Source organism: Lates calcarifer, linkage group LG20, assembly GCF_001640805.2.
Source record: "Lates calcarifer isolate ASB-BC8 linkage group LG20, TLL_Latcal_v3, whole genome shotgun sequence".
NCBI lineage: Eukaryota > Metazoa > Chordata > Actinopteri > Centropomidae > Lates > Lates calcarifer.
The window spans coordinates 2,334,100-2,348,424 of NC_066852.1; the positions used below are offsets into that span (position 1 = coordinate 2,334,100).

The window sequence follows — 14,325 nt, forward strand, 5'->3', positions numbered from 1 at the left end:
GAAGAGGACCCAAAACAGACAGGCGGGAACAGACCATACCGTTGGGCAGAGGGCTGCAAGCTGAAAGAGGGAGAAGGGAGCATTAATAGCCACCATATGTCTGCATATTCTGGGGGTCTCCGGCATAAATTTCATTACCCAACGCACAAAATGGAGCATCTAAAAGACGTGTGTAACGTGGCCTGAGACAGCTACCGTGTGAAAAGCGGGGCCGTTCTGTGTGAGAGCCATGGCCCGATCTGTCACGCTGGGGGTTTTTAAGGAAAAACGGGGGTAGCAGCTGTTTGGTTCACCTGTCCTGTCCTGTACACGGCTCTCCATCAAAACCAGAGGCTACTGTCCTCGCAGGCCTGCACCCGCAGACGTGTTCCTCCACAGTAATCTCAGATGAAACACTCCTATCTAACATGACAACACTTACAAGACCACAGCCCCTCTGTTTATCAGACTTGTACAATTATATGGTGTTCCATTTGTATAAGCACACTGGTTAAGGTGAGAGAGATATCCATAAACATGGTGTACGGCCTTTAGCCTGCCTGTGCTCTGCATCAAACCACGTTTTTCCACTGGACGGTGAGTGGGAGAAACCAACACAGAAAGATACTGTACCCGCCTTGTTGTGGACCATCAGGTTGCTGTGTAGGCTACGCCACATGATCATGGGTTTATTGAAGGTAATTTTCAAGCGCCTACTCGTCAAGAGTTGGAAATTTCTCCTGAGTTCACTGTGGGAAAGTCTTTAGTGAAAAAAACGCACAGCGCGAGTATGTGATTGAATTAAATTTAACTGTTTGCACATATGTTCCCTTGTTTAAGGGGGGAAAGTTACTACAGCACTGCTTAAGCCATGGATTATCTGTCTGCGTCCTCTGCCTCTTTAGCATCAACATGAATTCACCCACTCAGAGTCTATCACACATCCACAGAGCTCCCTGAGAGAGAGCGGACCTTAGGGAAGCCCAGGCAGGGGTGGGGGGGACCTCGACAGAGCTGAGCGGAGCTGAGCGGAGTTGTGGTTGAGCCCATGGGCATGGCCCTCTCACTCTCTGGCAACCACTTTGTTAGGCACACAACACTAATCCTCCTTGTGTCTTTATTGCCCTCTGTGTTAGAGGAGCAGGCTGGGGCTGTGGGGTGGGGTGGGGTGGGGGTGGTGGTGGGTGTTGTTGGGGGGGGGGCACCGCTGCAGGGCCAGTATCATCAGCATTCCTGTTTGAAGATAGGCCATGCTGTACAGCATTAAGGCATCTAATAGACGCAAGCTGAGAGCAAAACAAACTGATACTCGCTGAGACAGAGAGGGAGAATAAAGGAAAAAGGAGAGTCACTTTTGCCCCCTCCCACCCCCCACCCCTTCTGTAAAATAATATGGGTGGGGGCATAATTTGAGGATAGGCAGATTATTGCAACCAGAAATGACTGTGAGGCAATTCTGGTTCATGTTGTTACACATACTCAATAATCTAAACAACACATTAATGTGCTGCCTTAATTTGTAATTCTGCCTCTGTGGTTGAAAACAATTTGTCATGCATTGGATTTGTAGGAATCTCATTTTGGATAAAGCATTTAACACAAATTGTTAAATGAATGCTCAGACATACATCCAAACATATCTTTGTTCAGTTTATCTGTCAGCGGTACATCCTATACATCTGAGAACTTTTGATGATTTGACAAAGAAGACAACAGACTGCCGTTGCTGCGGCCTCACAAAGTCAACTTTTGTGTTATTTTTCTTTTTATTATTTGCAGTGATCATTGTTGAAAATGTCCTCACACAGTTGGCCTCGCTTTTGAACTGTCCCCCCTACAAAATTGAACTCACTCAGCTGGCGCCATCTTGTGTCCGAGCGGGGGCCGCCGCCTGCCGACACAGGTGCATAAAAATTCAATGTCACCTTTTCTCCCTGGACCTCCTCACTGTCACCACCCCCCCCCCCCCCCAGCTGTCACCTGAGCGCTTGGCAGCATAAGGTAATAGCGTCAAGATGCAATCAAGATTATATGCTTGTCACTCACTCCATGCACTCAGTGGCTTACAATGTGTGAAACAGACACAAGATAAAGCCTGTGCACAGATGGGAAGATAAACTGCTCCCTAAATATTCATCAGTTCTCTGACTGCAGCCATGCAAGCCCCCCAATGTTGCCATTAGATCATTGGGAAGAGCAAAGGGTTGGACAGAATGAGTCAGAATGTGGAAATGCAAAGAATAAATAGAAAGAAAAACATCTGAAAATTTTAATCTCTCCCTGTAGAAGCAAATTTTCTGTAACCACTTTGAATTTTGTGGCACTCTTCCTTACTGGGGATCTGAAACAGGGTTTGCAGCTGTATATCTCAACTGAACAGAGCCCCTGCTTGTAAGCAACATCCATATTGGCAGTTTATTTCCATGTTTACACCGTTTCATATTCTTTGCAATAGTAACAGGATTACTTTGTGACAAACGGTAATTTGTGGAATTCCCTCATTTCAGTTTGAGGATTTTCTTTTTCCTCTGTCCCCGTCTTATAAAAAAAAAAAAAAAAAATGTTTCTGTATTCTTGTCTCCCTGGAGGTTTGATTCCAGAAACCCTTCAGGTTTTCGAGCAGACCTCTGTGAATGGCCAGATAAAGCAGAGCAAGGCTTGGTGATGCAGGCGAGAGGGGGCACGAGAGAAATAATAATACGCAAAGGAATCCACTGATGAGCACCCGTTTTCTCCACAGGACAAGCTCACATACGCCAAGCAGTAGAACATGCACTTACTGTGAACACACATAATGATCATTTGTTGCCATGCTGCACTTATGGATAATACCAGTTTGTATATTTCTGCAAATTTCCTAAAAAGATAAAGCATAAAGCCAATGCTGAGGTGTTTCAGACTTTAATTCTAGATGTTTTTATTGTCAACAAATCCAAATGTGTTTTTTAGCTTCTCACTTCTTTCCAGCCTCTCCATCCTGTCTGTGGTTCACACACATATATGTATACAGTAAGTAAATGGTGCCTGTGTTAGGGACTATTTTCAGCCGTGGATTGATACACACCAGTGAGCGTTCACGGCAGCAGGACAGTGTATGTGGGACTACCTCAAAATAAACTACAGTGCCCGTGTTCGTCATAATAAAGGGACATTTCACCCTGTGCAGCAGTGAGGCTTCTAATGTGTTTTTAATCGTGTTTTAAAAACAGTGGAGGTCTGAGAAGAAAAACCTTCCTCCTTTCATGTGTTTTTATTGTAAAGACCTGAACCTTGTTTGAGATGAAAAACCTGCAAATTTTATACATCAGTTGTTAGTTCGACTCTTTGTTTTCAGCGTCTCAGACATGGATTGTCGTCCTTACAACTGTGTCAAAAGTCTCTTTGAAACATTTCCTCAGTGTGATCGTGCACTTTATGATTACATACTGAAAGGAATTAGTAAATGTACATGAGTGAATTAATGTATGGAAATTAGCCGGAGTGCCACCGCGGGTCTGGTTCAGTTGATCCCCAGCTGCATATGTTGGTAATCACCGCTGCCTCTTGGATTCACTCACAGGCACGCAATAAACAACCTGCTGCCAGCACCCCCTACGCTTTCGTCTAATCTGCCGTTTCACTGGGCTCTAGTTTGACGCACAAATATGAAAGTGAATCTCAGCAGCAGAATGCACAGAGGCACATTAACTAGGATAGGTGCCTGCACACTAAAGCCCCAGACATTAAGTCTAGGATTTACACTGGGATCTGACTCCGTAACTGTCTTAAGAGTTTGCTGCAGAAGTTCTCAGACAGATCCTGAGGAACTTGGTGACCTGGGTGACCTGCTGCCTGGTGTTGTTTTTAAAAACCACATTCATTACATGACTGAATTAACCTTGAATCACTCAGATGGTAAGACTGTGACTAAGTAACAGGGTTCATGGATTTGTTAAAAACAAATACCCGTTCAGTATTGTCTCCAGAATGTCAAAGTTACATTTCTCCTTTGGATTCAAGGCTGTGGTGAACACAGCGTTCAGTGTAGACTTCGTTTTCAAGCTTGGGTCAATGCTACCACCTACTGGAGTAAATAATGCACTGCCTTTTACTGAGGACCATGATAAAGACAGTGTATTCATTTCTGAACTGTCACTGACTGTAAACTAATTTCTGGAGCTTACCACACTGTAATGGTAATTCCATTACCATCTATGTGGGTGTTTAAAAGCACCAGAAGCAGCATACTACTCTTGTACTTCTTTTTCTCATTGTACACATGCACTATTCTGGCTGCATAAGATACATCATCTGCTACTAATGTCCCCTTCTTAGGGCTTAAAAATGAACATTGTAAATGGTGTTAAGTAAAAGCACGTTTTTGTGGAAAACATCAGTTTAACACATTTACTCTGTTCTGAATTTGCAGGTGTTGCTTGGCTGAGTGCAGTATCTCTGAGGACAGAGCACCTGCCTCCCATTTCTCACACACCACACAGATCAGGATTCTTATTATGAGCTTTTGCACAGTTTTAAAAAACAAGAAATTAATCATGTTGGGTAATAAACACGCAGTGGAAAGTTCAGCCTCCAGTTTTGTTTCTCTGCAGACACATTTCATCTGCTCTTCATGCTCAGTCAGTGTACGTATGATTTGTCTGTGTTTGTTTTTCCCTCTGTGTCTCTTAAACTCACAACTAAACCATGGATTAGTTTTGCCTCCACACTCTCTTCAACAAGAGATCATACCTGAGGTGTGTTGGTTTACAGCAGGATGGAGCTCCCTCTTTGAAAGGGGGATAGAGGAGCTAATCTGGCAACCCTGCTCCTGTCAAAATCTCGTTGCAGAGCATGTCAGTTCCTGCTGGAAGTTGCTCTCCGAAGTTAGCGTCTTTGCACCTGGTGGTGGCATAACTGCAAGCTAACCATGGCAGGAAAGAGGGCATTAGTTATCCTGTCCAAAGGTGCAGAGGAGATGGAAACTGTAATTCCGGTGGACATCATGCGCAGAGCCGGGGTTTGTAACTCTGCTTTATGTGACATGCTGTGTGTTGTTAGCAGTTAGCTAGCTAACGAAAGCTCGGACCACATCATAACGCAGCCAGCTAGCTTTAGTTAAAATTAGCCAGCCTTTCAGTCAGGTCACAACATTATCACGACTGTCCTGTTTTATTGGTGTTAGCAGCTTTGTGGAGACATTTATACTGTCACTGTGATAGTAATAAGGCGCATTTATAGCCTGCTAACTGCTGAACTAACAGGAGCAGCAGTCACTGCTTTACTCTGTACATTTTTGATTTGTGCTAGAGTTTAATAAGCTTTTCATTTTTCTGTTGCCCCTCACTCAGCCTTTACAGCGAGAGGCCAAGTTAAATGTCAAAGTCCAACGTCATTGCACCTCTCCGCCATTTGATAGCTTTCAAAATAAAAGCCTCAGTCAGACATATGCAGCCAGGATGCCATGTCATGCGCTTAATGCTAACACTGTGTTTTTTTTTCTTTTTTTTTAATTACCCACCCTAACCTGTAGATTGCAGTGACGGTTGCAGGACTGACGGGCAAAGAGCCAGTCCAGTGCAGCAGAAACGTCGTCATCTGTCCTGATGCCAGTCTGGAGGAGGCCAGCAAACAGGTCAGGCACAGTATCTACAGCTGTGTGCAAAAGACTGTGCAAAACCGTAAAAATGAGCCTTTCCTCAAACTTTACTTTTTTTTATTTCATGGACTTTAAAAAAAAAAAAAAAAAGAAGAAGCAAAAAATGTGGCATGTGCACAAGTTCGGGTGCCATCCTACGTCAATATTTCGTAACCCCTCTTTGCCAACTGTTAAACATGGGAGGTGGAATTATTCTGCTTTGGGACTGTGTGTCAACCAGTGGCAAAGTAAGCATAACTCAGATAGGGAGAAGAATAGATTCCACTGAATATCAGAAAAATCTGGATGCAATGTTCTGCATTCAGTCAGGAAAATGAAAACCAGAAGCGGCTGGCACAGCGATCCAAAACACACCTCAGTGTCCACAATGAACTGCTGCAGGAGACACAAACTGAAGCTTGTGGCGCATCCCTCACAGTCCCCTGACTGGAGCATCATTCGAAAAGCTGTGGGTAGAAACACGCTGCATGTGCAAGACAGACTAAAAATATCCCAGAAGTTGAAGTGATCTGCAGAAAGAGTGGGTGAAAATTCATAAATCAGGAATAGAAAGACACTCAGCTGGATACACTGAGCATTTGCAAGCTGTGATATCTGCCAGAAGGGGGAATATTAGGTACTGACTTAGCAGGGAGCCTAAGATTGTGCACATGCCACAGTTATTGTTTATTTTTTAAGCTCATTTCAAGCCAACATGTATTTAAGTTTGATATAGTGGTGGCTGGCTGGCATTATGCAATGTTAAACCAATGTCATTCTCCATCTCTTCTGCTCTGTCTCTCAGGGCCCTTATGATGTGGTGCTTCTGCCAGGAGGAATGCCAGGGGCTCAGAATCTGGCCGAGGTGAGAAATACTCTGACAGCCTGCATCTAAATGGATCAGGCTCATCAGGGTTTGATCTGATCACACACACTCGACCCATGATTCTCAAACTGTCTCTGTCACAGTGCCCCCTTTTGGAGGCAGAAAAGAAACCCCATGTCAAATAATATAGACAAACAGTTGTGAAAATGATTAGACTTAGTCTATTCCAGCATGCACCCGGAAAGAGACTGTAATTCGTACTTTTTTTACTCGGCCAAGAGTCAAAAAATAAAAATTAAACTATTAAATTTAGACCTAAAAAAAGCAGGCCAGAACCATATTTCACATTTTTGCATTAAAAGTGAGTGAAACGATTAATTGGTCATCAAAATAATCACCATGATTAATTGTTGCAACTCTTTAATACATATACATGATATAATACATATCCTCCTATGTCATCTGATAGATGAGATTTGGCAAAGACCATGTTTAGTTTAGATCCTCTATCATAGTGACTGTTGTTGTGTAATAAATCTGTGGTTGTACTGAAACAGCGATGGGTTATTTCTGATGTGTTTAGTTTGTTTTCATGATTATAACATACTCAGCATATACACTGTGCTGTCACATGGTCGGCTAATGACTCACGGTGCATCTGGTTTGTGTGCTCTCTCGCAGTCTCCTGCTGTGAAGGAGGTGCTGAAGGATCAAGATGGCAGAAAAGGCCTGATTGCAGCCATCTGTGCAGGTACAGCTCGAGAAAACAAACCAAAGTCACGATCACACACGACCATCCTCTGACAGTGACGCCGCTCTGTGGGTTAAAGTTTAAATGTGACATGACCTCAGATCAGACCATTGTGTTTTAATCAGATAAATGTAAATTACCCAAACCTACACAGTGCAGCTTATTCTGGTGTTCGCTGTGTAAAACACTGTGGTTGTAAGTAACAGAGGAATAAATACTGGCTCATGTTTTCCATATCAAATCAAACCAGTTTGACAAATTAGTGATATAAATTAATAAGCTATGTACTTTGCTAGCATGTGACCTGTAAACATTTTTAACTAGAAACAACACTAAAGGTATGATATTCTGGTTTTAAACATTGTGCCAGTAAATGGGATTTGGATTTGCTCGCAACTGGAATTAAAAATCTTGGACAGAAAAAAGGTGCAGTTTTTTAAACGCACATGGCTCTGAATTGAGAGGATTTTCTGGTATTTTAGTAACTGCATGTGCCCTTAAGAGACTTTCCCACACACCTTAACCACATTTTGAAAAACATACACTGTTAACAAACAACATGCTTCATTAATTTATGGTCATTTGTGACCCCACTCTGACATTTGAAATGAAAGTGCGAGGGTTTAATTTAATAACTGTCCTTGAGTGAACCCATGAGCGGTGACATTTTATTTGACGGCTTCTATATGCAGAGAAAGGACATTGGAAGGGCATTTTGAATAGGACAGGGGTACCAATGCGGCAAAGTGGATTGAAGGGTGTCCTAGAAAATGACTGAAATCCTCACAGGAATATACAGTTTAATGAACCTGCCAGCAAGAGGGCCAGTCGCAAGACTTATTATTCTGCCCTAACGTGGAAACCATTATCTTGACATGTGAAAAAAATCGGTTCAGAGAGGACTTAATTGAAAACCAGATTAGTAGGGTGTAAAAAATATAGCAGGATAAGTTAATTCCGGTATGTCTCTCCTGAGGTTATTTGTTACACGGTAAAACACAGATACTTTGTTTTTAGGATTCATCAGATGATAGAGAGATGGTCATCATCACCCTTCCCTCCACGTCTGCCTCGCTGTCTGACTCTGGTTCTCAAAAGGTCTCTGTCTCTGCCAGACTGGCGTCCTTTGGGTGGGGACTAGCTGTAACAGGAGTAGCTTGGCTTTAACTGGCAGTCTGCTGCTCTGCCAGGGGAAAAGTGTAATCTTTAGACTGCATGGGAAGACAGCCAAGGAGCATAATCAATATCTTTCTATTTATTAACAGTTTTTGGATGAGCTCACTGCAGTGCTAGGACACTGCCAAAGTTAATGCAGCAGCAGTCAATGTCTTCAGCCTCTCCTTTTTTCTCTCTCTTTTCCATGTGGCGCAGAGTCTTTGGAGAGAGGCTGAAACTGTATACTGCATGTGTGTATTCTTAGAAACAATGGTACAGTTGAGGACACCTTTAGGACATAGCGTTGTCATCAAATATTTTGTACTTATGTCATCCATTTATAATGCTAACTGCAATCTCTGAAGTCAAACGCACCATTTTCTGTATTCTGATTTTCTTTTGCTGTACGGTTTTTAGATTTCGTGTTCAGCTTGAAGTGATTTGAGGACACAGTATTTTTTTTTTTTTTACCCTTGACTCCTGTAACCCTTTTTAAACTACATAAAGATGAAAACCTGGACTGACACGAGCAACAGAACATGTTCTGAAGTGTCACTTTATAAGAGGAGGCTGTTAAATGAACCTTAAACAGCTTTGCCCTTCTGCAGGTCCCACCGCTCTTCTGGCGCATGGCATCGGCTTCGGCAGCACAGTCACTACACATCCTGCCATGAAGGAGAAGATGATGGCTGGAGGTAAAAAAAATGAACAAAGAAAACAACTTCATGCAAACAAAGGGGTGGAAAATGTGTTGAAATGTACAACCAGTGGGTTTACACTTGTGCTGCTGTAACTCAGGACAGAGGGAGTTGTAATTATCTGTAAAGGGCAGCAGATGGTGCTGCACTAGCTCTTTCTTGCCTATAGAAAATCATGTCACTATGCAGTAGAGGAGAGCGCACCACTCAGAGGTGAAAGCGGATGCAGGAATTTGACAGAACATACTAGAACTGGGTCAACAGAAATAGTGATAGATTATCTGTGTGTAAGTGCTTGTGACACAGTGTGGTCTCTAACGTGTGACTTTCAGCTTACGGCTTGAAGCTCTCATATTGTGATTATCCTCATGGTATTGCTCTCTGTATTTCCTTTTTTTTTTTTTTTTAGACCACTATAAATATTCAGAAGCTCGAGTACAGAAGGATGGACATTACATCACCAGCCGTGGGCCAGGAACCAGTTTCGAGTTCGCCCTGACAATCGTAGAGGAACTTATGGGGGCTGAGGTTGCAGCTCAAGTCAAGGCTCCTCTCATTATGAAAGACTGAATGTAGCTGTGCTCACTTACATCCTGCAAGCAGCACCGCCCGCTATACAAGCCTGGTACTACCGAGACAGCCTATCTAATGGAGCTGGCACAAAGAGTCAAAGTCACTAGTGACAAATCATTCTCCCCAGGGGATATAAGGATGTTTCTGTTCTGACAGGTTATCATCCTCCTTTGTCTTCCCTAGTTAGCAATGAAAGGCACCCTGTGTTATTTAACACTGAAGTACAATAACGATAATCACTGGCTTTCCAAATGAGATGAAATTGATTTTGTTTCATTGTAGTTTTTCCACAGATTGCTTGCCCATTGTCTGACTGCTTCTATTGTTTCACTTACCATTAAAAACCTTAATGTGACAAATCTCTGTGTGTCTTACTCTACTGTATATTAATACTGGAGGTCACTGTGACTTGTTTTCACGTGCCTGCAGTGGTTGTTGACGCCTAAATATAGGCAGCATAATGTAATGTATTGTGGGCGCTGCTTAGAACGCGGGAAGCAGAATCCGAATAGATTGGCGGTCGGCCTGGCCAATGAGAAGCCTCGCCCTGGCTGCAGTTGTATTCCAACTGACCAATGGCGGCGCGCCCGCAGCCAGGAGGGCGGGGCTCTGGTGCAGCGCGTGGTAGTTGTGTCAGAGCAACAAAATCCAGAGGGTCTTCAACACAGTCAAAAAGGAAGAGGCGGATTTCGACAAAGGTAAGAGGCTTGAAGAGTTGTGTGGCTTATTTACACTTTTATCAACGATAATATTCCTCCGAAATGGGGTTAATGGCGTGTATATATCCTCATATGTGCTATTTGATGCAGTTTACGCAACGTTAATCACGGTAACAAGCTACTGATGGTATCGAAATTGACCTGACACTGTAACGTTACCGTCAGTTGAAATGCAACGCAGACAAGTGTTAGTTGCATCGTTAAAAGAGTGGGTGTTTGAAACAGCAGTCTGTTTTTGTTAAGCCGTGATTAGCCTGCTAAGTGTGCTGAGTGGTGTGAGCCTCAAGTTCGCTGCAATTCATGGCAATAATGGATTGACATCGGCGTCTTCAGATTGACCGGGCAGAGTTACAACGTTAGCCCGAGGCAGCGCTCACTTAGACGGTCACAATTCTGAGACAAACAGCGGTGAAATCGTGGGGAAAACCCGGTGTCTTATCACTGAGAGATCGTTCTGCAGATGTGACCCGACATGGAGACGTCAATACCAGAAGCTTTTCATCCTCAGCAGCAGCAGCAGCAGCCGCAGTCAGATTGTGCTGCATATACTGACTGTAGCTAATACAGTGCGGCAGAGGCCAGGTTAATTCCTCCATCAGCCCGAGACATCACCGTGACAGAGAGAAAAGACGATGTAAAACACATGCAACTAATAATATCCATACATAAAACAAATCTTTTTAGCATGACTTGTGATTCAGCAAAACATGATCACTGGGAATGTCATTATATTAGGTTAAGGTCACGTTGATATCGTTAATATCTGCAATTAGTATGACCTATCCTCATAAAGACATGCACAGTCCTATGTCTTATGTATTTAAGAAGGTACCTGAACGCAGCCTGCGTGCCTGGGAGCAGCATTTTGCAACATGAGTTGGCTTCATCCTCATTGACACGAGGCCCTGACAAGAAAATGTTCATCATTTTTGCGCTTGAGCACTTTTTAACAGGAAGAACCGAGAGGTGTTATCGTCGCCTCTTTCACTTTACATAGACAGGAAATACATTGCAAGTTCTTTTCTGGTAGGCTGCTTTTATTCTCAATTGCGGGGAAACCGCCTCTTAGTCATTCTCAGCTAAGCATGCAGAACCACAGCAAGTCAGGGGTCATCAAAAATCCTGTAGGAGGGCAACTCAAGTGGGCCTTTTTTCATCCACCATTGTACAACCAAACAAAAGTGAGCCAAAAAAAGAGACTCTGTTCCCATTACAGTGCATCAAAAGAGCGTTGTTTACTGTTAAAGTCACATCACATCAAAATCCAAATCATCAAAATCATGAGTGTGCACCTGTGTATGACTGTTACCTCTGGGTGCACTAAAGGTTCAGGCTAGTTGTTTGCCCTATGACAGTCTTCAAGCTTTTTAGATGGGGACTATGCCTGTCATGTTGAGACAACATCACTGCATTATGTGCCTGTGCTAATATGTTTTATTTCTCTGTTTCAAAATAAAGAGCTAATCTTTGCCACTCCCTGGAAAACAAACATCAGCAGCTTGAGCAGCGTCTTGATGACAGTTGTATAGCACAGACTCATTAATGCTATGTTTCTCAGTCGGATATTTCTGGAACGTTAACATTTTGCGCTGTTGCACATAACATGTTAGAATTATTCTGCTTGAGCAGCTGTACAGTAAAGAGCTTGAGGCCTGACTCCCTATTTCTGGATGGGGCAGGAGAGAGGGAAGGGTGGGGGGAGGGTGAGGCTGAAGTCACTGTGACTGAGTCATTGGTTTAGCTAATGATGCAATTAGAGTGCTGCACTTTGCATCTCCTGATTAGATCCCCCTACTTGCATTGGCCTGCAGACAATGTAGACTGAATTTTCTTTGCCCGAGTTGCTTCGGCAGATAAATTTCGGAAGGTAATGGACAGTTTGCGAGCCACTGGGACTACATCAAACATCAACATTTTTTTTGTGTGTGTATCATCAGCAATGAATGAATAGATTTTTCGATCTCTGGCACTTCACCCAATGTGGAATTTAATTTATAGCTCTTGGTGATTGTACAGTTTGGAAGCACCGTAGGTCAGCGATTCCTGGTCTTGACTTTTGAATAGAATAGGCATTTTGCATCAAATTGGGCTGTAAAGTTTCCAAGATTAACTCTCAACATATTCATTTGTACCATGGGTACATTAGCATAACGCAGTGTTTGTTTTTAGCAACCATTTTACCCCAGTTAATTCCTCTGGGGGACTTTGTTTGCCAGAAACATGGTTTGGAAAAATTGCTCTGATGGGCATCTACATATGTATTAAGTACAGACTTAATTTGTGTTCGTTTATTTTTAGAAGAGAACATGGCTAGGTAATTGCATAGATACTTTAGACTTTTATCTAGAACATTTTCAGATGTAGAGGTTAATGAGAAACGCTGAACCCGGCTGTCCAGAGTTACACTTATCACTCTGTTATTAGGTTGTCTGCACTGCTCTTGTAATTAGTATTTCCATAAACAAAATAGGGCCTCAGGGCTGTGTGAGGACAAGCATACAAGCTATAATCTTAATAGATCTCTGTTTCTATGTATTGGTATGTAGTAGCTGTACACTGGAATTGTGTTTGCACTGACTTCATTACAGTAATGGAGTATTCCAGATGTGATTGGTACATCAAATACTGGCTGCTCTCTGCATTGTGTTCTGCTTAGGTCAAGAACAATTAGCAGAACTTAGCAGGTCTGACCCGAGGTACAAAAGAGGATTCCTAAAGCAAAACAGGAAGTATATTACCTTATTCCACTTCATTGTTTCATGGAAGAACTGAATTTATTTGTCTCCTGTTTTTTTAGTAAAGGTGAGCAAATACACAGAGAAGTGCAAATGCTGTGTGGTCCCATGGTGACCTGCTAGATGTGCTGCATCAACTGTTTACTGTAGCTGAAGTTCCTTCAGTCCTGGAGTAATTGATAGTCACATCACTCATGAAAACTGTGTTCACACACCCCTGGCTCTGATCCACTGAGGATCCACATACATGTTTTTAAAGCTAAAGCCAATATTTGCTACTTTCACTCGTATATGTTTTATATCTGTTGTCTGGTGGGAATTGTGCAGGGGCGGCTTTACATAGCACTGGGTTAAAATCAAGTGATATTGAGAGAGTTTGCAGTATAATATCTAGATCATATTTCTTTGGCACAATCACTGACTGCTATAAACCTAAGATTTGAGATCTGAGACTAGCTCAAGGCTTTTCCCGTCCACATCTTTAGATTATCTGATTATGTATGAAGCTTGGAGTCCAAACCAATAACGAGTGCAATCGCATCATTGCCCTCGTCTGTCAATACTTCCACTCTCACCCACCAGGTCAGGAGCTGACAGAGGATTGTGCGGCTTTCCATGTTGTACAAGAAGTTACAGACTAATTCCTCAGAGCCTGTAATTTTGTTTACTTAATGCCTGTCACTTGCTCTGTTCTCTGTGCTAATCCCAGTGAGACCACGCAGAGACTGTAGTACTAAAAGCCTAATGGCCTTCCCCTCAGCAATACCCACAGGACCTCAGAGTCAACTCAGTATGGGGCTGGAGGAATAACCAAATGCATGCAAACTGTAGTGTACTCCTGCTTTAAAATGAGTACAGCCAGTCCAGTGTAGATAATGAACTTTCTGACAGCAGATAGCTTTGGATTAAGAAAATACAGCCTGCCTCACAACTTACCTGTAATAGTTTACTAGGTTGTTTCAAGACCTTTAGTGTTCCCATAAATTTTGCATATCTGCCAACGAAGGAGTGTCTCTGATGAACTACTGTGGTAGAACAGCTTCTCTTTATCTCCTACATGAACAAAATACAGTTTAAATGCATTTCAGTCTTCACTGTACTTTTAAAGGCATGGTCCACCTGTGAAGTGAAACAGAGGCAAAGAAAGCTTCATTGGAGAAGGTTCAGTCTGCTTGCTGGGGTGCTCTGATGCTTGCAGTGAGTGTGGGTATCATTAATTGAACTGCTGGCTTCTGTTAATACAGCAGGTGTACCTGGAGCACAGTGGGTTACAAT

The 14,325-nt window shown here is 42.8% G+C and overlaps 2 protein-coding genes across 6 annotated transcripts in view; both read left to right on the forward strand.

Moving 5' to 3' along the window:
* The first annotated feature begins 4,785 nt into the window (after positions 1-4,785).
* On the forward strand, positions 4,786-9,955 carry park7 (parkinson protein 7). Its single transcript, XM_018700667.2, has 6 exons — positions 4,786-4,975; positions 5,489-5,590; positions 6,399-6,458; positions 7,101-7,170; positions 8,934-9,020; positions 9,433-9,955. Exons 1-6 carry the CDS (start codon positions 4,886-4,888, stop codon positions 9,591-9,593), a joined length of 570 nt encoding a protein of 189 aa, XP_018556183.1. The 5' UTR covers positions 4,786-4,885; the 3' UTR covers positions 9,594-9,955.
* A 245-nt stretch (positions 9,956-10,200) lies between these two features.
* Positions 10,201-14,325, forward strand: part of kcnab2a (potassium voltage-gated channel subfamily A regulatory beta subunit 2a) — a 74,408-nt gene continuing 70,283 nt past the window's right edge. Inside the window, exon 1 of one of the 5 annotated variants that reach the window (XM_018700603.2) lies at positions 10,201-10,294. The gene's annotated coding sequence lies outside the window, so the exon portion shown is untranslated. The remainder of the gene's footprint in view (positions 10,295-14,325) is intronic. The other 4 variants (XM_051078418.1, XM_051078417.1, XM_051078416.1 and 1 more) reach the window with 4 other exon arrangements.

What these genes read in the sequence shown, in the direction of transcription:
- park7 (XM_018700667.2), top strand. Translation starts at nt 4,886, where the DNA reads ATGGCAGGAAAGAGGGCATTAGTTATCCTGTCCAAAGGTGCAGAGGAG. An exon ending in ACATCATGCGCAGAGCCGGG is followed by an intron (nt 4,976 to 5,488) that starts GTTTGTAACTCT and finishes CCTAACCTGTAG; the next exon opens with ATTGCAGTGACGGTTGCAGG. An exon ending in TGGAGGAGGCCAGCAAACAG is followed by an intron (nt 5,591 to 6,398) that starts GTCAGGCACAGT and finishes TCTGTCTCTCAG; the next exon opens with GGCCCTTATGATGTGGTGCT.